The sequence below is a fragment of the Myotis davidii genome, unplaced genomic scaffold (genome assembly GCF_000327345.1).
Source record: "Myotis davidii unplaced genomic scaffold, ASM32734v1 scaffold330, whole genome shotgun sequence".
NCBI classification, from domain to species: domain Eukaryota; kingdom Metazoa; phylum Chordata; class Mammalia; order Chiroptera; family Vespertilionidae; genus Myotis; species Myotis davidii.
The window spans coordinates 6139605-6159157 of NW_006283770.1; the positions used below are offsets into that span (position 1 = coordinate 6139605).

At 37.6% G+C, this 19553-nt stretch overlaps 1 protein-coding gene across 1 annotated transcript in view; it reads right to left on the reverse strand.

Annotated features, from left to right (window-relative positions):
• Positions 1–13520: 13520 nt before the first annotated feature.
• Positions 13521–19553, reverse strand: part of SLC17A6 (solute carrier family 17 (vesicular glutamate transporter), member 6) — a 30858-nt gene continuing 24825 nt past the window's right edge. Inside the window, exons 9-12 of the mRNA XM_006753966.2 lie at positions 16584–16716; positions 16083–16193; positions 15464–15591; positions 13521–14761 (exon numbers count right to left, since the gene is read on the reverse strand). Of these exons, the coding sequence (XP_006754029.1) occupies positions 14426–14761; positions 15464–15591; positions 16083–16193; positions 16584–16716 (708 nt within the window). The 3' untranslated portion in view covers positions 13521–14425. The remainder of the gene's footprint in view (positions 14762–15463; positions 15592–16082; positions 16194–16583; positions 16717–19553) is intronic.

The window sequence follows — 19553 nt, forward strand, 5'->3', positions numbered from 1 at the left end:
CTTAACATGAGTGCACTTCTGGGTTGTCTCATGGTCCTTACAACTGGCACATGTATGTTTAATACATAGATTTTAATATCAATTACCAGTTCATCCTGATAAAAAAAAATTTGTGGAAATTGTTAGCAAGAAAATATTTTCTATGTCAATGAGACCTGGATTTCTCCTTTAGTTCAATTGTTTTTGCAAATGAAAGCAAAAGTGCCTAGTGGGCCAAAGGACTAATTGTGAACGTTCTCTTAGTCATGATTTTATAGACAATGCCGTTCACATCAAGTGGGTTTGGAAAATGGCAGAACTTTAAACTGTCTTCATCAAGCCTTTCCTTTAAATATACAGTCTTTTCTAGTATTTAAAGAGCACATATTGCTGTGGTTCTTAAGCTTATCAAAAGGTCAGACCAAGATAAATTGTAAGTGGAACAGAGGAGAAATGGCAAGGGAAAGGGGTAGGGATTTGAAGCAAAGAGAAATAGCAGACCCAGCGGGGAGACCTTTGGATCAGCGGGGGATAGTCAGGGTTGATGAATATAAGGAGGAAAGCAATCTAATTTCTATAAATGACCATATTTGTAGGACTGGAAAGGGCAGGTCCAAAGCACAGTCCCTCCAAAGATGTCTTTCTTACTGTCTAGGAAAAGACCTGCCTGAAAAGGACCTCAGCCCCCCTCATAAGCCCTGTCTGTCATGTATTGGCAGTCTGGCCTGCGGGGTCCGCATCTTACCAGGGTATGAAGACCACACAGCCTGGAAGCAGCAGTCTTACCATCAGGACATTTTTCTTGTTTTACATTTCTTGGCTACTTTTTCTATTATCTCTTTGTTTCTCTGAATCTCCTAGATGTAAAAACCTGAATGGCTGGCAATTTCCTGATATCCCTTCTGCTCCCCATTCTTCAAAAATGCATATCAGATTTTAAAAAAATATATTTTTATTGATTTCAGAGAGGGAGAGATAGAAACAGCAATGATGAGAGAGAATCATTGATTGGCTGCTTCCTGCATGCCCCCCACTGGGGATTGAGCCCACAAACCAAGGATGTGCCGTTGACCAGAATAGAACCCAGAACCTGTCAGTATGCAGGCTGATGCTCTATCCACTGAGCCAAACCAGCTAGGGCCATATCAGCTTTTGGAGCAAATTAGATTTCTCTTCAGGTTAAGGTGTAGAGTAGAAAATTCTTCACCAATATTATCATGAGAGGTTTAATCAAGATTCCCCTTTCTCCCTCACCTCATCATCCAATATTCATTGAGAAATCCATTAGCATTTCCTTCAGAATATTCTGAAACTTTAACAGCTTCTCATCTTTACTATGGCTACTGTCTTTAAGTCCAAGCCCCATTATCTGTCAACTGCACACAGCAGTAACCTAACTGGTCTCTTGCCTCTGTTCATGCTTCTCCTACAATTTATCCTCCACAAGGGAGCCTCATATCTTATTCTGAAATTTAAGCCAGATCATATCACTTCCCACTGAAAACCTTATGATGAGTTTCCCTTGGCACTTACCCTAACATGCATACACATCCTGGTTCCCATCTGCTTCTCCAGCTGTGTTTCATCCCAGGCTCCACATTCCCACTGACCCCCAGAAGCACTGGCCAAGCTCATTCCCATGATGGAGATGGACACTTGCTCTCCCTTCTGCCTGAAGTACTCTTCTTCCAGATATTTTCATGAACAGTTGTTTCATACTTCCAGGGCCAAGATCAAATACCACCCCCTACTTAAGATTTCTTCCCAGAGAGGCATTCTTCACAACCCAATCTAAGGAAGAACTCCCCCCTCTCTTCAATCTTCTCTATCTCATTACCCTTTTTTATTTTTTCCCTAACATATACCATTCTGAAATTGTCTTTTTTCATACTTTTTTCTTTATATTAATTTTTCATTAAAAAGTTTAAGGTGTTTTTAATTTTTAAGTGTACTTTTAATTAAATGTATAGGGGTGACATTGGCTAATAAGATTATATAGGTTTTAGGTGTACATTACTAGGATATATGATCTCTATATTGCATTGTGTGCCCACCACCCAAAGTCAAATAATCTTCTGTCACCATATAGTTGGCCCCCTTTACCCTTTGCTACCTCTCCCCACCCCTCTTCCCTCTGGTAACCTCCATACTGTTGTCTGCATCTACAAGCTTCAGTTTTATCTTTTTTACTTATTTTTAAAAATCTGTCCCTTTGACATGTAATAAACTCCATGACATACATAAATATACTTGGAAAAGCACCTGCTGATGTGTGGTCACAGTCAATATTTGTTGACTGAATGGAAGGCAGACTTTACACTTGGATGAGGAGGAAAAATGCTTTCTCTCTCTGAACTTCTTACTCTCAAGTCTGGCGTCTGAGGTGGGTAGCTGTTTTTGAGCATAGCTCAAGGTTAAGGGGGAAAGGTGACCTCTTCATGGGAAAAACGGCTAAGAGCAGGGCAGGAAGTTATCCCTAGGTCTTGACGGCAAATCAGACCTGTGATGAATGTGGGACATCCTGTAAGAGATGCCTAAGGAATTCCCAAGCCAAATAGCCCCTAAAATTGCCAGCCCAAAGGTTGTCAAGTGTGAGCCTAAGGGCCAAATTGGCCTGGAGATATTTTGGTTAGCTCACATTGTTAAGTTGTCCTTATATTTGCTGACAAAAAAAACCCCCAAAACCCCACAGTTGTGAGATGTCACAGAAATACCTGGATTTTTAACCTCTCTTGAAAAATAGTGACATTATTTCCACATAGATACAGTCAACTGGAACCGTGGAACTGAGGAGCTGCTGCCCCTTTTCAGCTGGTCGTGGTGGGTGTTTCCTGTCAGCACATCCCCACCAGCCTTCCTCCTTCGTTTGCATATACACTTGGTCCTTATAAGCCTTTGAGTTTCTAATTCCAGTTGAAAAATTATATGAAATTCTTCTATATTCTGGGTCCTTTCTCTGATGAACCTTTGTAAACTCTTCAGTTTGCCTTGAGCTGTGCTGTAAGTAAAGACCAGAGTGGCAACTGGAACAAAGGGACAGGTCATTAGGGTTGACACCCAGCCAGACTTCTGCATGTCAAGCAATGTACCCTGATACCAGGAAACCAAAGCAAAAGGTGTCCCTTTCAAATTTCATTGGCCTCATAATAATTCATTGGCCAAGAGCAGCCCATATGTAGAAGGTGATCAATGCGCAGGCCAGCATGGTGAGAGCAGGAAGAGTTTGCACTGAAAGTAACATTGGGTAGATCAGTTCTTTCGCGCCAAAAGCAACAGAAGCCCAGACAGTGACTCAGATGGATGTTACAGCCCAAGGGAAGCCCCCCGAAATGAAAGTTCAGCATTGAGTCAGGAGTAGACTAGGTTTAACTGCTATGTGACCTCATTAGAACCCAGAAGCAGAATGACTTAGAGAGGTCCTGTTTTATTGACTTTTGGGCAACTTACCAGTTTCATACACTTCAAAGATCTCACATTGAGATAAATACTATTGTTGATTCTTAAATAAATACCTACTCTAAAGAATAGCTCTACCTCCTGTGGTGACTGAGTTGTCATTATATTGAATCGCTTCACTGAATTTTCTGAGTGACGTTAAAGCACAGACTAAGACACAAACCATCACGTGGGAGAAGTCAGATTCATGAATGATTTGGGATACCAGTCACACAGCCAAATACACTTGTGTTATGCCCTTGTCTCTGGTGCTCATTTTATTTCTTGCCCTTTGATCTAGGACTTCTGCCATCTGATTCTTGAGGGGATCGACAGCGTGTCTTGTCAGACTGACTCCTTGTCAGTAGGATGGCCGCACAGCATTTCTATGATGTCTTCCTTATTGTCCAGGATGCAAGTTAAGTGAAACAACCATTTGCAAGAGTCTTAATACCCACAGTAAAGGGGAGAAATTGAGACATTGAATAGTTGCTTTCTAGTCACTAATTGCACAAGCTCTTAAACAGTTAAGACCAGAGGGAGGTTGTTATGAGTTGTATTGTGTGCCCTCCCCACCCCCCATCAGTTTATATGTAGAAGTTCTAACCTGAAATACTTCAGAATGTGGCCTTATTTGGAAATAGGGTCATTGCTGATGTAAAGTTAAGATAAAGTCATACTCGACTAGTCCCTAAGCCAATATAACTAGTATCTTTATAAAAAGAATATTATGTAAAGAAACAGACATGCACACCAGAGAGAAGAATGCCATGTGGAGATTGGAGTTATGCTTCCATAAACCAAGGAACTAACCAAATCTAGGAGAGAGGCCTGGAACAGATCATTCCTGAGTGTCTTCAGCAAGAGTATGACCTAGTCCACACCTTGGTTTCAGACTTGTGATCTCCAGAACTGTGAGACAATATACTTTGTTGTTCAACACTACCCAGTTTATGATACTTTATTACGATAGTCCTAGGAAACTCACACAGAGGTGTTCTGAATCCCCCTCCACTTGATTCTGTATTTATTATGTGAGAAGTATAGTTTGGGTTCTGTGTGAACATACGAAGATAAATAGGACGTGATTCCTACCTTTGGTGAGTTTGCTGGGGAGTATAATTTTTAATTTTTAGAGTATATTTTTATTGATTTCAGAGAGGAAAGGAGAAGGAGAGAGAGAAGGGAACATCAATGATGAAAGAGATGCATTGATCAGGTGCCTCCCACATGCCCTCCACTGGGGATCGAGCCCACAACCCGGGCATGTGCTGTGACAGAGAATCAAACCATGACCTCCTGGTTCATAGGTAGATGCTCAACCACTGGCCCACATTGGCTGGGCATTGGGAGCACAAATTTAAGCACAAAGAATAAGACACTAAGAATAAGGACTGCATGGAAATAAAAGTATCTTGCTGCCAGTGAGCAGAGAAAAGAATGACATACCAGCCTTTTAGACACATCCCCTTCCTTCTCAGTGCTCCCTTTCTCCTCTCCCCACAGAGGGCTTCCATGAAGTCATGTGGCTGCTCCTGCCCATACCCACCCAGGGGTGCCCCTATGAAACCCACTGTTCCTAAAGAGCAGCTCTGTCCAATGACCACCTGTCTTAGGACTTATTTTCCTTGCGTTTATCCTATCCAAGAATGAGTACTGTGGTACATGTAAATTAGCACTAGTCCTGGGTTCTAGCCCCAAATTGGACAGATCAAAGACTATCACTAAGTCTCATTTTTCTGTTTTGTTTTATTTGAAAAAATGGGAATAAGGACCCTTCTCCATTCTATGTCACAGCACTAGGGAGGATCAAATAAGGGAGGATGCCTGCAGGCATTTATCAAACCTGTAATTTATCATAGTTACTAATGGTCTAGTATGTTTACATCCAGTTAAATACTTTCCTTTTACTGGGAGCCTCTTGCAAAGAGCTGCTACCTTCACCGAAATGGACGAACTGAAAATCTCTGCACTTGGCACCTTATAAAGATCTACCAAGCTTGCAAACCAAGCTATCTTCCTTGATGTTTGCCACAATTGACAGAGCTATGCATTGTTATGCCTGGTTTGCAGATGAGGATACTGCGCTCCAGAAATGAGATGGTTTGCTCATAAGTGGTTAGAAGTGTGAAGTAAAGCCAAATCCAATACTCATCTCATAGGACTTGGCAACCCCTAGTTAGGGGGTGTCTTTGATTACCCAGACCTTTCTATGTTTTTAAAAATAAACCCTTAATACAGGCAACTATAATGTCCACCATTACTGATGAAGCACAATTTTGATAGTGACAGCCCTCTAGTGATACATCAAGGATTTATTTATGTTTCCAGGCACATCATAAAGAATCATGTCTTTCCAGAAAGGAGAAAAAAATACAATGAAAAAAAAAAAACGCACAAAAAATGATGGGGATATGGTCAGAGCTTAAGTTGAATCCACCATTAAGAGTCTATTGTTCCCTGGGTTGAGGGCATTGATTTCCTTGAGGAAAAAGACTAACTTGGTTGGGTATACCTCTGGAATAAATCTGTCCCTAGATATGAGAAAGAAAATAAAGTAAAAGATTGAGACACTTTGTCTTCTCCTTGTGTATAACCTTGAATTTCAGACAGTATTTTGAAAAGGAAGAAAAAAATGTTATCTCATAAATATTGCCTGTAGTTCTTTCTGAGTAGTTTTGGAAGCCAGAGACAAGTAGATCACTCTACCTTGGAATTATTATGCAAGGGGCAGAAAGCATGAATCATGTCCTTGTGAATATATTTTGATTATCCACATCTGCTCTTGGATTTGAGTTGGAAATAGATATGGAAGGAATGAATATGCCAGGCCCTTGTCTTGACATCTGGAAAGCATCACTTTCCCCAGGGCAACCACCCCTCTCCCACCCAAGTCTTCCATGGCACTGGTGTACAGAATCAGCTCCCAGTCTCTCCCCACTCCTTGCAACATTTTGCAAGACAAATCTAATAATCTCAAGCCCCACTAAAATGCCTTTAATTATACGATAGCATCTGAACACTTTAGTCTGGCATTTAATGCACTGCACAGTCAGCTTAATTGTCCCATGTAGGCTCATATATGCTCCTAAGTACACTTGATAGTTCACCACACCACCTGTTCACACCTCCGAACTCACCATGATAGCTGCACCTTCATGATCTGCTAATGATGTAGCCTCTGCCTCTATGTCTTTCCTCTACTTATAAGGTGGGCAAACATCTATTTCACTTTCAAAGTCTAGTTCAATGCTTTCTCTCACTTCCCTTCTGAAAAGCAGAAATAATTTAATATGAAGGATAATATCATTTTGCTTGCATAGCAAATATGCCATGCATTCTTCCATTCATTATTTGTTGAGTTTCTAATCTATGTTTAGTTGTGGATGCATTATGAAAAGCAAAAGATATGGCCATGGCATTTATGGATTAATTGAAGAAAAAAATATTTTAAGGTTAAAGTCACAAGCAAACAAATAAATGCCTAATTGCAAATTGTGGTAAATGACATGTAAAAGTGTTCTGAAAACTATAAAATGGTGTACTTACAAAAGGAATGAGCTTGAATACATGTTGATATGCAGACTTTGCTGCCCGAATGAGAGAATTTCATTTTTTTTTTTTTGCTTGGATGACATTCTATACTTATTTTTATTTATATTCATATTTTTTGAAACTACAAGTTTCTCAAGAGCAGAGACCATGCCTAATTTATTTTTGTATTTACACAGTACAGTTATAGGCCTGCACACAGTTTAATAGGTGTTGAATGTAGTAATGATCAAAATATCATAGCTCTTGGAAAGATGTCTTAGTATGCTAGATTTAGGCTTAGCTTATTAGCACTTCCACATAATAAATAAATCCCACTTTTTCTATATGTACACCCACTAATGTTTGAGTAGCATTAACATTAAAGTGCTTACCAAGTTCTTTCTAGCATGGGGTCTTGGCAAATACCATTTTCTCTTTCTGAAACTTTCTTCCTGTCACGCTCTGCCAGGCTAACTCACACTCACCTTTGAGGTCTCACATTATATGTCACATCCCAGAGGAAATTTTCCTCAATCCATAGACTAGGTCAAGTTCCCCATTTGAAATTATCAAAGCACCTATACTTCTCTTTCAAAGCATCCATCACAACTGTAATTGATTTTTCTGTTCATTTCTTCACTGTCACTCCCACTATATTTAGAGTTTTATGAAAGCATAGAATTTATTCTTTTATCCCCATTGTATTCCTAGTACCTGCCACATAGAACATTCTCAATAAATACTTATTGCTTGAGAAACTCTCTAACTTAATGAAAGAGTGGTTCTCAATTACCTCAAAAGCACTGTTGTGAATCTCTAGAACAGTGGTTCTCAACCTTCCTAATGCTGCGACCCTTTAATACAGTTCCTCATGTTGTGACCCCCAATTTCATTGTTACAAACTGAACATAATTAAAGCACAGTGATTAACCACAAAAACAATATGTAATTATATATGTGTTTTCTGATGGTCTTAGGCGACCCCTGTGAAAGAGTCATTCGACCCGCAAAGAGGTCGCGACCCACAGGTTGAGAACCACTGCTCTAGAAGTAATTTCATGCTACCCCTCCATTACTAACTAGTTGGGTAAACTTTAACTAGCCACTTCACTTTTCTAGCTGCAGCTTCCTCATCTAAAATGAGTGGGTTTAAGCAAGCATTTCCAATGCCAGGACTTTATAATATATCCCATTAAAATAGTAAAAGTTGAGTGTGACCTGTTATTAAAACTTAGATTCATGCTTTCACATAAGGATTTCAACTCATTGCAGGGTGTTTGGCTAATGAATGATCCCATGATATCCTCAAGTCCCAAGCTCTGTAAGAATGTGCAAAGTGTTCCCTATGAGCCCAGAAGAAAGGAGCGTCACAGAAAGAAGACCGCCAGGATGACAGAAGCCTCCCATTTTGGCCGTACTGTTAGCTCCGTTTCTAATTCAAGTCAGTAGGAATGTAGGCAGGAAATAAGCATTTAGTCTTATCCTTAGTGGAGTTCTGAGAACAGCTATAATACTTTTTCAAGTTGACTTGAGGAACTCAGCTATTTGTCAGCAAGAACAAAGTCAGAAAATACCAGAGCTTCAGAGCTGGGAGGATCTTTAGAAATGATCAAAGCTAACCAACTCCTTTATTTTCCAGGTGGGGAAGCTGAAGCCCAGAGAGCTAACGCGACTCACCTTAGATTATATAAAGGGCAGTGGCAGATCTAGGGCTTGAACTCAATTATACTTTTTCTGCTATCCCACTGCAACTGGAATTGAAAGAGTTAATGGTCCTTTAGACCAGCGGTTCTCAACCTGTGGGTCGCGACCCCTTTGAGGATCGAACGATCCTTTCACAGGGGTTGCCTAAGACCATCAGAAAACACATATATAATTACATATTGTTTTTGTGGTTAATCACTGTGCTTTAATTATGTTCAATTTATAACAATGAAATTGGGGGTCACCACAACATGAGGAACTGTATTAAAGGGTCGCAGCATTAGGAAGGTTGAGAACCACTGCTTTAGACTAATGATGACATACTAATTCTCACACTATATTCATGGGCAGAAACATATCCCTAACACCCCCTGTTTAAAATCTCTGAGAAACAGTGCAGTAGACTCTGACAAGATCTGTCAGAAAGATGGCTTTCATCGGTGACATTTATTCTCATGCAGACTTTTGTTGGCTCTGTGCAGAAGAACTTCATTTGGATTCATAACCCTGCTCATAAATGTGAAAAATTCTACCCTCACCTTGACTTTGTGAAATAAAAACATTCTCACAAAGCGGTTGCATTAAATTATATATCTTCTGAAAACTGTCAAATACGCTTGAAGATCATGATATTATCTTCAGCGGTAGCCCAAATATTAAAAAATCAAACAAAAAACTGGAGAGAAATAAGACTTGTGTTCACCGAGGAAAATATTTTCTCTGATTTTTGCTTGCTTTTCCATTTTACAATAGAGAAAAGTACCATAAAGATATAACAAAAAGCCATATATGAATTCTAAGAATAAGCCAACATTATTTTCTCATATTTGCTTCATATTCAAAATTAAAAAATAATAATTTTGAAACTTCTTTAATGCTTTTCCCAAGTTCATCCTTTTTTTCCTCTCGAGATGCAACCACTATGAATACGTTTGTGTGTATCCTTCCAATTCATGTCTTTATGCTCACATTTTTAGAATTATGTATTATATTGTATATAGAGCACCCTATAGTACCTATTATTCTGTGCCACATAAAATCTATAAAATACAATTGGAAAAATAAGTTAGGTAACCAACCTGAGTAATTTTTTATAAGAATATAAATACCTCAAGATAGTTTCCAAAATGGCCCATTGTGATGAGTCTGACATTGAAATTATAATTGAGTTAATACCTTATATTTACTTATCATTATGAGAAAGGGGGAGGGGAAAGTCAGATGTGTTGAACTCTTACTAATGTACAGGGTGCTGAGCTAACTACTTGATATGTTATTTTATTTCATTGCAAAAACAGCTGGATATTAGAGTGCCATATTATAGATGAAAAAACTGAGTCTCGGAGAAATTAACTTACCAAAGGCACACAGCTACTTAGCAACAGTGATGAAAAGTACAAGGTCTGGAGATGGAGGGCTTGTTTTCACATTTGAAATTTACTCCATTAGCTGTGTGACGTTGGATAGATACTTAACTTCCCAGTGCTTCAGTGCCTTCATTTATACAATGGAGTTAATAATAGTACCTAACACAAAGATTTGTTTTTTAAATATTTTTAAGATTAAATGATTATAAATATAAATATAAATATAAATATAAATATAAATAAAAATATATTTTAAAAAAGTAACCCTGAGAACAGTTTCTGGTGTTTCATATACCACATATGAATAATTACTATCATTATTATTATTGGATCCCTCATTCACTGCCTCTTTTAAAATAAAGTCAAGCAAATAACAACTAAACAAACAATGAAAAAACAGAAACTAAATAAAACTGAGGGAGGGAGAGAAAAACTGCAATTGAGCCAAAAAGTGCGTCTCTAAAGCTTCTTGTGGAGACAAAGGAGATGCGGTGGCCCCGTGCCCTTTCATACCTAAGTACTGACAGTGCTGCAATGCATCAGGACAGCTTCTTCCAGCTCCTAGAACTGCAAGCATCTTCATCTGCTGCATATTGAGCAGAGCAATAAAACAGGCCCTCAGACGTGATTTAACAGAAGTACAGAGTCTCTTCATTTTGCCTGTTCTTGGTGAAAGCCGTGGAGGTGTTCATTCAACAAGAGCTGCTGAATTTGGATGAGGGACAGGGTAATATATCCAGATTATGCAGCTTTTAGGTGCCTGGCTATAATGAGGGTGTATGAAGAAGGGAGAGCATAGAGAAGCTTGAGCTTTAAGGAACTGAATAGTGTAGATCAACCCACATCAATAAAGTATTTTTGATAGTAGCTGAATGACAATTCCATTTTAAGGTCTTTTATGAGAATAGAGAGAAAAATAATAATAAAAACCCTCACCCTGATCGTTGTATCACTATAGTAGAATGAAATATCAACAGCCACTATTTGTTATTAAAGCTGATGGAGGCAGCATGTATGTAAAGGGGGTGAGGGGAGGAGTGAAAATAGATAGATTATTAGAAATCCAGGGAGAAACAGAAACAAAAGCAATTGAAGCACTGGATGGAAAATGTGCTTAATGAGTTCAGCCCATCCCTCTCCCCTCCTGCAGATTCAGGCACCGGAGAAAGCTGATGCTGATCTCCCCTCAAGGCCCAGCCTCCCTGCAGCATGGGGATGTCTGAGGCTGAGAAAAGCATTGTCACCTGAAGCTATTTTTAAAATGACAAGGGAGCACCTCGATAGCAGCCCCGCTTTGGGAGTTTAGGGGCTTAAGGAAAATCCTTTTCAGGAAGGTTAGCAAGGGCTGCATGTCCAAGAAGAGTCTCTTGGTCACATCTCTGTGGCCTGACTGGGCCGCTGGACGTGCTGCAAACACCTCAGGGAGGAGACTGGCTTTAAGGTCCACGATGGTAAAGTCTGGATCTGTTTTCTCACCACTATATGCCCAGGGACTTCTTTCACAGTATAAGTGCTTAATAAACACCTGTCCTATTGAGTGAAGAAGTGAATTAGTAAATGAATCCCAGGAAAGCCAATAACCGCTAGTACTCTCTCTAGACAAACACAGGAATAGTAAACTATAGATAGTAACTTAAATATCCATCATGGTTATAAATGGTAAACGTACTTTGCATCCCCCCATGCAGAATGAAAAAGAGAAAAGAAGAAATATTCATAAGTAAGGTATTGGATAAATAAATACCTTAAATATCGCTCATGGTATGTAATATTAGACTACAGAACTCTGTTACTCAAATAGAAATATTCACATGCTGAGATGTCAAATGGAAAAAGTAGATTGCGATAATAGAGCAAGTATGAGTTCAAATTTGCAGATTACAAAATATATGTGAGTTTTCTGTATATGTATTTTTTATAGAAAACATTCTGTATATGTGGTTTTAACACTGATTATGTCTGGATAGCAAGATTATTGATTATCTTAAATTTTTTTTTATTTTTAATACTCTACTTAACAAAGGTCCCCTCTTACCCCATACTATCTTTATAATCAGATTAATAAAGTGATTAAAAAGCGAAAATACTGGTGCTGAAAGAAAATTCTTTATTGCATCCTTGTCCGGGGATTGTGCAAGTGGCAGCTGTCACTCAATAGCACAGTGGGGAAAAAAGTGAGCCCTAGCCTGTTTGGCTCAGTGGATAGAGCATTGGCCTGCGGACCGAAGGGTCCTGGGTTCAATTCTGGTCAAGGGCACGTACCTTGGTTGCAGGCTCCGCCCCGGGACAGGTCTGGTCGGGGCATGTGCAGGAAGCAACCAGTTGATATGTTTCTCTCATATAGATGGTTCTCTCTGTCTTTCCCTCTCTCTTCCACTCTCCCTAAAAATCAATGGAAAAATATCCTCAGGCAAGGATTAACAACAACAAAACAACAACAACAAAAATTCTCTCTACAGAACCATCTCCCACACAATTTAAAGAATGCCATGTTTCTCCATTAAATCTTGAGTGGCTAAAATGATGTTCTTCTTGAGCCTAGATTTGGCTTCACTGGGTCATACACAAGCTAAATTCACATTAAAGCTACAATCTAAATAAAATCAACCCAAATTAAAGTATTGCTTTTTTATAAAAGGATAAATAGAGCATTTTATTAACACTTTTTTTGCAGCAACAAAATGATAGCCCATATCTTTTCATTCAATACAACAAAAGCTGTGATCACATTACACCACTTTGAGACACAAAGCAAAAGATATGGTTTGCATTTTTAAAACAGACTTTATGTTTTATATTTGCAGTAGCAGAGCCTCCAGTCACTAGCACAATACAACGAACAGATCAAATATCCAGAATAGACAGTTGAATACACCAATGATATTTTGAGTTGAATTGGGAAATGCATTATTATCATTTTAGAACATGAAAAAGAGGTCTGACGTTATTTTTTAAAAGAAAAAAAGAATCATTCCAACCACCCAAAAAGCTATCACAAGCAAAATAAAGATAATATACAGACAGGAAAGTTTATGCATTGCACTTATTGCTTGGTACACAAATGTTGCAATTACTGTTGAGTTATATTAAGAAGTGACAAGCAAAATGCCTCTGCCCCCATCTAAAATTCTATGACTCTATGAAAGTAGAAATTGCAATCCCCTAACCCAACATTAGGTGTATGCTATTTTTTTGTATGAAGATTGTTTATTATGTTTCTGTGTATGGATATGTATAAGATATACAGATATATATAGATATAATTTTAATATAATTTGTTGTCCTATATAAGACAAATATATTTTAAATGGGACTTTAAATAATAAAATTATCTACTTACAATCTCTCTATTAAATTTATCTTTTTATATTATATATAGCTCTGTGGCACAAGTTTTATATAGCATTTAATTATTAAGGAAGAAGAATATCTAAACCATTTTCTATTTCTTTTGTTGTTAATATTGCATTTTCAGGGCTCTATTTCCATAGTAAATTTCTCATTAGATTCTTTATGGTGTGTGCATCTTTTTTTTTTCCTAATTCAAGTTACAACCTGTACAAAGTTGTAATAAAAATACATTGAAGTCTTTTTCTAATTTTTTTGCAAAAAAGTTATGTGATATGCTACATGAAAAGTCTGATTTATTAAAATGTGGAGTGTTTTATACTGTCAGGTAAATAAATGGAAGAACATGAAGCATACCCCACACTTTGCAAGTTCTCTTTCACAGGTATGTGTTTGTGCCCAGCACTTCATATAAACCACTGCAAGACATTCCTTTTGATAACCAACAAAATAGCCCACATTATGTAATAACAATTATTTAGTATGCCTTGCTCATTGCTAGCCCACAATGTTCTTCTCTAATTGAGAGATATTCCAAGTTCATGATTTACACCCAATGAACGTTGTCAACATCTGCTGCAGCCAACATGACAGCATTATATTTTTGTGTTTTGTTTTGTTTTAACACGACTTCTGCATGAGATCTTGCAATACAGTGTAACAAATATATAAGTGCATTTGACATGATCAAGTAGCTTTGGCTTCCTAACTTTTGTAGGATGAAATGTGCCAACTGTTTTAGCTGTGCTTTATTAAATGGCGATGAGTTTTAGCTCATATAAATCCAATGAGTAACTACTTGTTTCTACAGTTTTTGATCAGTCAACCTTGAAAGCACAAATGCAAGAATAGATGACCTGAATGGAAAAGGTGGAATTTCACAACTTCTACAGATTGCACTTGATGGTAATTTCATGAGTTTGTTTTCATTTCATTTTTACAGCAAGACTTGCTTGGTTGATATGTTTACATGTTCACACCACATATTTTAAAAATTTTTGTGCAATCACAATTAAGTTAATCACAGACACTAAAAATAAATCCAGCGATTAGTTTTGTTATGAATACTCATCTCGGTCCTTATAGGTGTATGTGTCTTGTCCTTCTTCTTGTACAAATTCCTCTTTCTTTTCCCAGCCATTGGGCCAACCTCCATTGGCCTGTGTTGTGGCACCATAAGACTTGGTGGTACCATAATTGATATAATTTTGAGTAATGTCCCCTGTTTCTTCATCGAGTTCATCTTCATGGATAAACCCACATTTTTCTTCACTGGTTTCCTCAGGGTCTGCCCACGGTTGCTTCTCTCCTGAGGCAAATATTCCATAAAATATAACTCCACCGTAGTGGACGAGAGCAGCAATCAGGAAGACATATTGCCACTCCTCGCGTGACTGCAGGGACAAAAATGGCCGTGTGAGAACAAACTCCCCATGTGTGAGACATCTTCTCTAAATGTTCCACCAGAGAGCTCTTCATAAAATGCTACCTGTAGGGGAAACCTCTCTTCTTGATCATATGAAGCAAATCCTGTGACAGAGACTTCCTATAACTCTGTAACTTTCATTATTTTAAAAGTAATTTAAATCTCATGTTTTGAAATAATTCCAAATATATCTGTGGTCGGCTAATTTTAAAAATATTTATCATTGATTTACTTAATATCCTTTTGTCACTCCTTTTATTTATTTTCCTCTAGTAAACCACAATTTTGAAGCTCTACACATAAGGACAACTAGCTGATAACTATATTCTTCCCCTGATAACTACAGAAGAGTCCGAATTGAGTCTTGTAAATAAAGCTCAGAAGATTTCTCTTCCCTATTTTAATAAGCTGGGAACAGAAGGTTTGATTTGTTAACTACATCAGAAGTATCAGAAATATGACAAGGTGTTAAGGAGCATGTTGCTTATTGGTTGAGAAAGAGGGCTCACTCAGTGTTCTTGGATATTTTCTTCTGAGCCTCAATCCTCTCCCCTACTCAGAAGTGTGGAGAGTGGACCAGAAAAGAAATGCCAAAGAGAATGTGTTAACCCTTTCTCCAACCATGAGAGAGAATCTTCTACAACTAATCATCTCTTTTGTTCCATCTTACCTTATTCTTTGTCATCGCACCCACAATGATAGGGCAAACCATTCCTGACAATGTACCAACACCATTCGAAATGCCCATTAAGATGCTGGCATATCTTGGAGCAATATCCAGGTGGTTAACATTGAAACCTGAAATACATGTAGAATCTTTAATTCAGAGAACCCCAAGCCTCTTAGAAGTGCCTACAAAAATATTCTCTACCATATTCACCACCCTCCTTAAAAGATACTAGGTACACAGCAGGTGCTTAATAACTACTTTTTGCTAATTTAGCTCAGGGATATAATGAGAATAAAATGAGGTGTACTTTCTTATATTATGCTTAATATGTGATGCTCACTCCACAGAAGGAAGGAGATATGTTCTCATAACCAAAAAATAAATGAATTAAATAAAAGAGTAAGAAGGGAGAAAGTGAGTAGTAACAAGTCTAAGTAATGATTTCTAAATGTTTTATTATTTTTAATATAAAGTTTAGTGGAAATATGTTGAGTAAATGTTCTTAACTCAAAATATTTAAATAGGAAAGTAGAATATATGGAGATAGATGGATAGATCATCTTATTATCACCAGCCAAAATGAGATGTCACAAGTACAAATTTTAAAAATGTATGTTACCAGATATAGCAAATCCGCTGAATCCCACTGCAAGTACCAGGAATGAGATAGCTACCCCTCTAGTGTGAGAATAGCCAACGACCAGGAGCAGAGTTGCTTCCATGCCAAAACCTTCAGAAACAAATATGTGAAAACACTTCAGAAATTTGTGTGAATTTTTCCAATGAGCTAAAAATGCTCTAGCAAACCACTTCTGGCAGTCTATCTTAAAAATAATAATAACACTAATAATTTATATGCAAAGATTCCTGAAACCTTCCATGTGCTGAATAAAAACATCAAAAGCAACCTTAAGTTTCAGTGGTGGCAAGGTCAAGTTAGTTATGCAGTTAACTAAAAGTAGGAGTTATGAAAATCTAAAGTAAGATAGGAAAATGTTTATAAATGAACAATGACACAAATGTAATGGCATACGTGATATGTATAGAAAAAGTTACTTATGCAGATTAGAACTTCATGAACTAAAAGTATGTTTTTAACATCATGGATGTAGGTACTTACCACCGCAATTCATGATCTTTCTTACTGTAGTAGTTGAAAGAATTTGCCTGCTTCTTAGAAAGTCTGCAATCTGCCCTCCAATAGGTACAATAATTGTCATTACTAAGTGTGGCACAGCAGACAGCATGCCAACCTGATGACAAGAGGGGAGAAATATACGTGATCGTAAGTAATGTGGGCAATGTAATGGTCTTGATTTTCTTGAACATCATCATAAAACTCTTCATGGGCAAAGGCAGGAAGAATTCTGTCTCCAAATGACCACTTATTCCTAGAATAAGTACTAACTTTCACAGAATAAATGAGAAAAGCCAAGTAATTTTATTTGGATCCCTTTTTGTGTTCCGGAGAATACTTTTCTTCTGGGCTATGAATCAGTAAATTTTGAGTTTATGAATAAGCTACCTTGAATCTTATTACAGAGTGATTCACATTTATGTGCCCATTTTATATTCTTAAATGTGTTTGTAAAAATGTATCATTAGCGAAAAGTGGGGAGTAGAAGAGAGACAAGGATAGAGATAGAGTCAGAAGGAAAAATATAGTACATCCGACAAAACCTTGAAGAGGCTGTAGTTTAAATTCATTTTTAAATTAATAATAAGTCTAACAATGTTTATAGTATTTAAAAAATATATGTCTTATAGTTTTATATTTAGATTCTATAAATGAAGAGCCCAGAAAATATAGATCAATTATTAAATTTTAGGCATTTTTTAATGTCAAATATCAATATTTGGTCACATTGCCATACAATAAATTATATAGGGTATGCCAAAAATATATACACACACTTTGATAAATTACAAAGGCAGTGTTTCTTAAAATACATTTCATTTTCAAAATTGAGCTATCAGCTATTAAAGTGTGTATGCATTTTTGGGGACATCCTGTCGTTTCTATGCAATCTAAAAATCTAACCCGCCAGCATCAATTCAACACAGAGTTTCTTACCAATAATTATGTGCAAGGCACTATTCTCTAGAAATTATGGAGGCAGGAAGTATAAGTAAAGTGCATTTTAATTATGTACTGTATTACCACATATGTGGACTTAGTAAATTTTAAATATAAACATATAAGGAGGTGTTTTGCTATGCATACTAGTACTTTGAAGCACAGTTCCTGACAAGTGCTGGATAAGTTTATTATTTGATGTAACGATGTCTTTCAAATTAGACTACTGAAGGTTTGAGACAAAGATTGTGTTTTATTTTCCCAGGTGTATAATGTGGCGCCATGACCAAAGACTTGGGTTGTTTGGACGATGAATTAAGATGGTGAATGACTCTAAAATAGGTTAAATGTCCAAGCTACTTAATTCTCTCTTTCACTTTGGATAGAAGTGTTTTATATTGTCATCATTATAGTTTATCGTAGAGTTTAGTTCCTGAACCATGTCAGCCTAGATCCAAAGCCCATGATCTATTTCCTCCATCACCTCCTTTACATGTTTTTCAGGGAAGTCTAGTCTTTTTTTTGTTGTTGTTCCCTTATCATCAAAATCATCAAGCCAATCTGTGTGTGTAGAAGTTATCCATAATTTTAAAATATAATAAGTGAATCAAATCAACCCATCTGGTTATTATATTTAGTTGTTGTAAAATACCATTGCTTTCACTCATGCATTTTCAATTAATTGGAACTCCAGGGCCAGAATGACCATGCAGTTTCATTAACATCAATTGGTTCCTTCACTCTCCCCCAGGAGACCTGACTTTATTAATAGCCTCTCAGTGTCATAGTTGGCCCAGATTATGAAAATGGACTCACACCTCCAGCAGCCTTTGTTGAGAAGTGTAACACCTCTCAGAGCTCCCAAAGGCTACTCTGCTGTGTTTGATCAGCTACAGGGAGAAGAGCCTTGTCTAAAGCAGCATTATTCTTCTCAATAATGGAGGAAACAGTTTCCTTAGAAACAGGGATGACAAAAGGGCTCTTAGAATAGCTACTCCTAACTCAGGTTGCCTTCAGTTCCAGGCCTCAGATAATCTTTCAAGTAGAGGCATAATATGAATAGTGAGCCCAGCTGGACTTAGGTAATGACATGAAGAGAAATGGCAAGTCCATTGCCAGCACAGACAAGTGTATTCAGGACTCAGCAAAGGGCCAGGCGCAGAGATGGCATTCAACGAATACTTGCTAAATGCTTAAGTTAATATGTGGTTTGCCTGAATTTGAATGGCACAGGAGAGGGAATTGAAACAAGTCAAAGGACCTGGGCTTAAAGTTGATTCTGTCATTGATCACCAGCTTGGCTTCAGGCCATTTAAATGCCGTCCCTACATCTGTTCTGGTTCTACATCAGTTCAAGAGAAATGGTGATAGTTACACCCTATTCAATCATACAAGGTTGTTCAGGAATATGAAAGGACCTTGGAGATTCCAAACCCTTATATAAAGTAGTAGTATTATCTTCATTTCATCCTTATAGAAAACCTCAAAATGATTATATTATCATAGCTATGAATATATGCCTAAATACAATAGCATTTAGCATACTGTGCTGTAATTGGTAGCTTCCTCTCTTTTTTTTTTTTTTTGGTCTACACCACCAATCTATAAATTCTTGAGGACAGAAAACATATTTTTATTTCCGAATCTAACACAAAATTTCACATATGATGTCCAACAAATGAATAAATTGGAGAAACACCATGTAAGCATGTTTTCAAATATTTTTTGTTATCCTCAAATCTTTTAGCCAGACAGATTTCTGAGAGCATTGAAGAAGAGTTAGATTGGTAATAGCAATTCCACCTTAATGAAGTACTTTTACATTCACTGTTACATAGTCTCTGATATGATATTTAAAAGAAGTTATGTTTGCCCTGGCTGGCCAGTGTGGCTCAGTTGGTAGGGAGCCATCCTGTGCACTTTAAAGTTGTGGTTCAATTCCCAGTCAGGGCACATGCCTGGGTTTCAGGCTCAACCCCGAGCACCGCCCCCCCGCCCCGCCCGTGGGCTCTG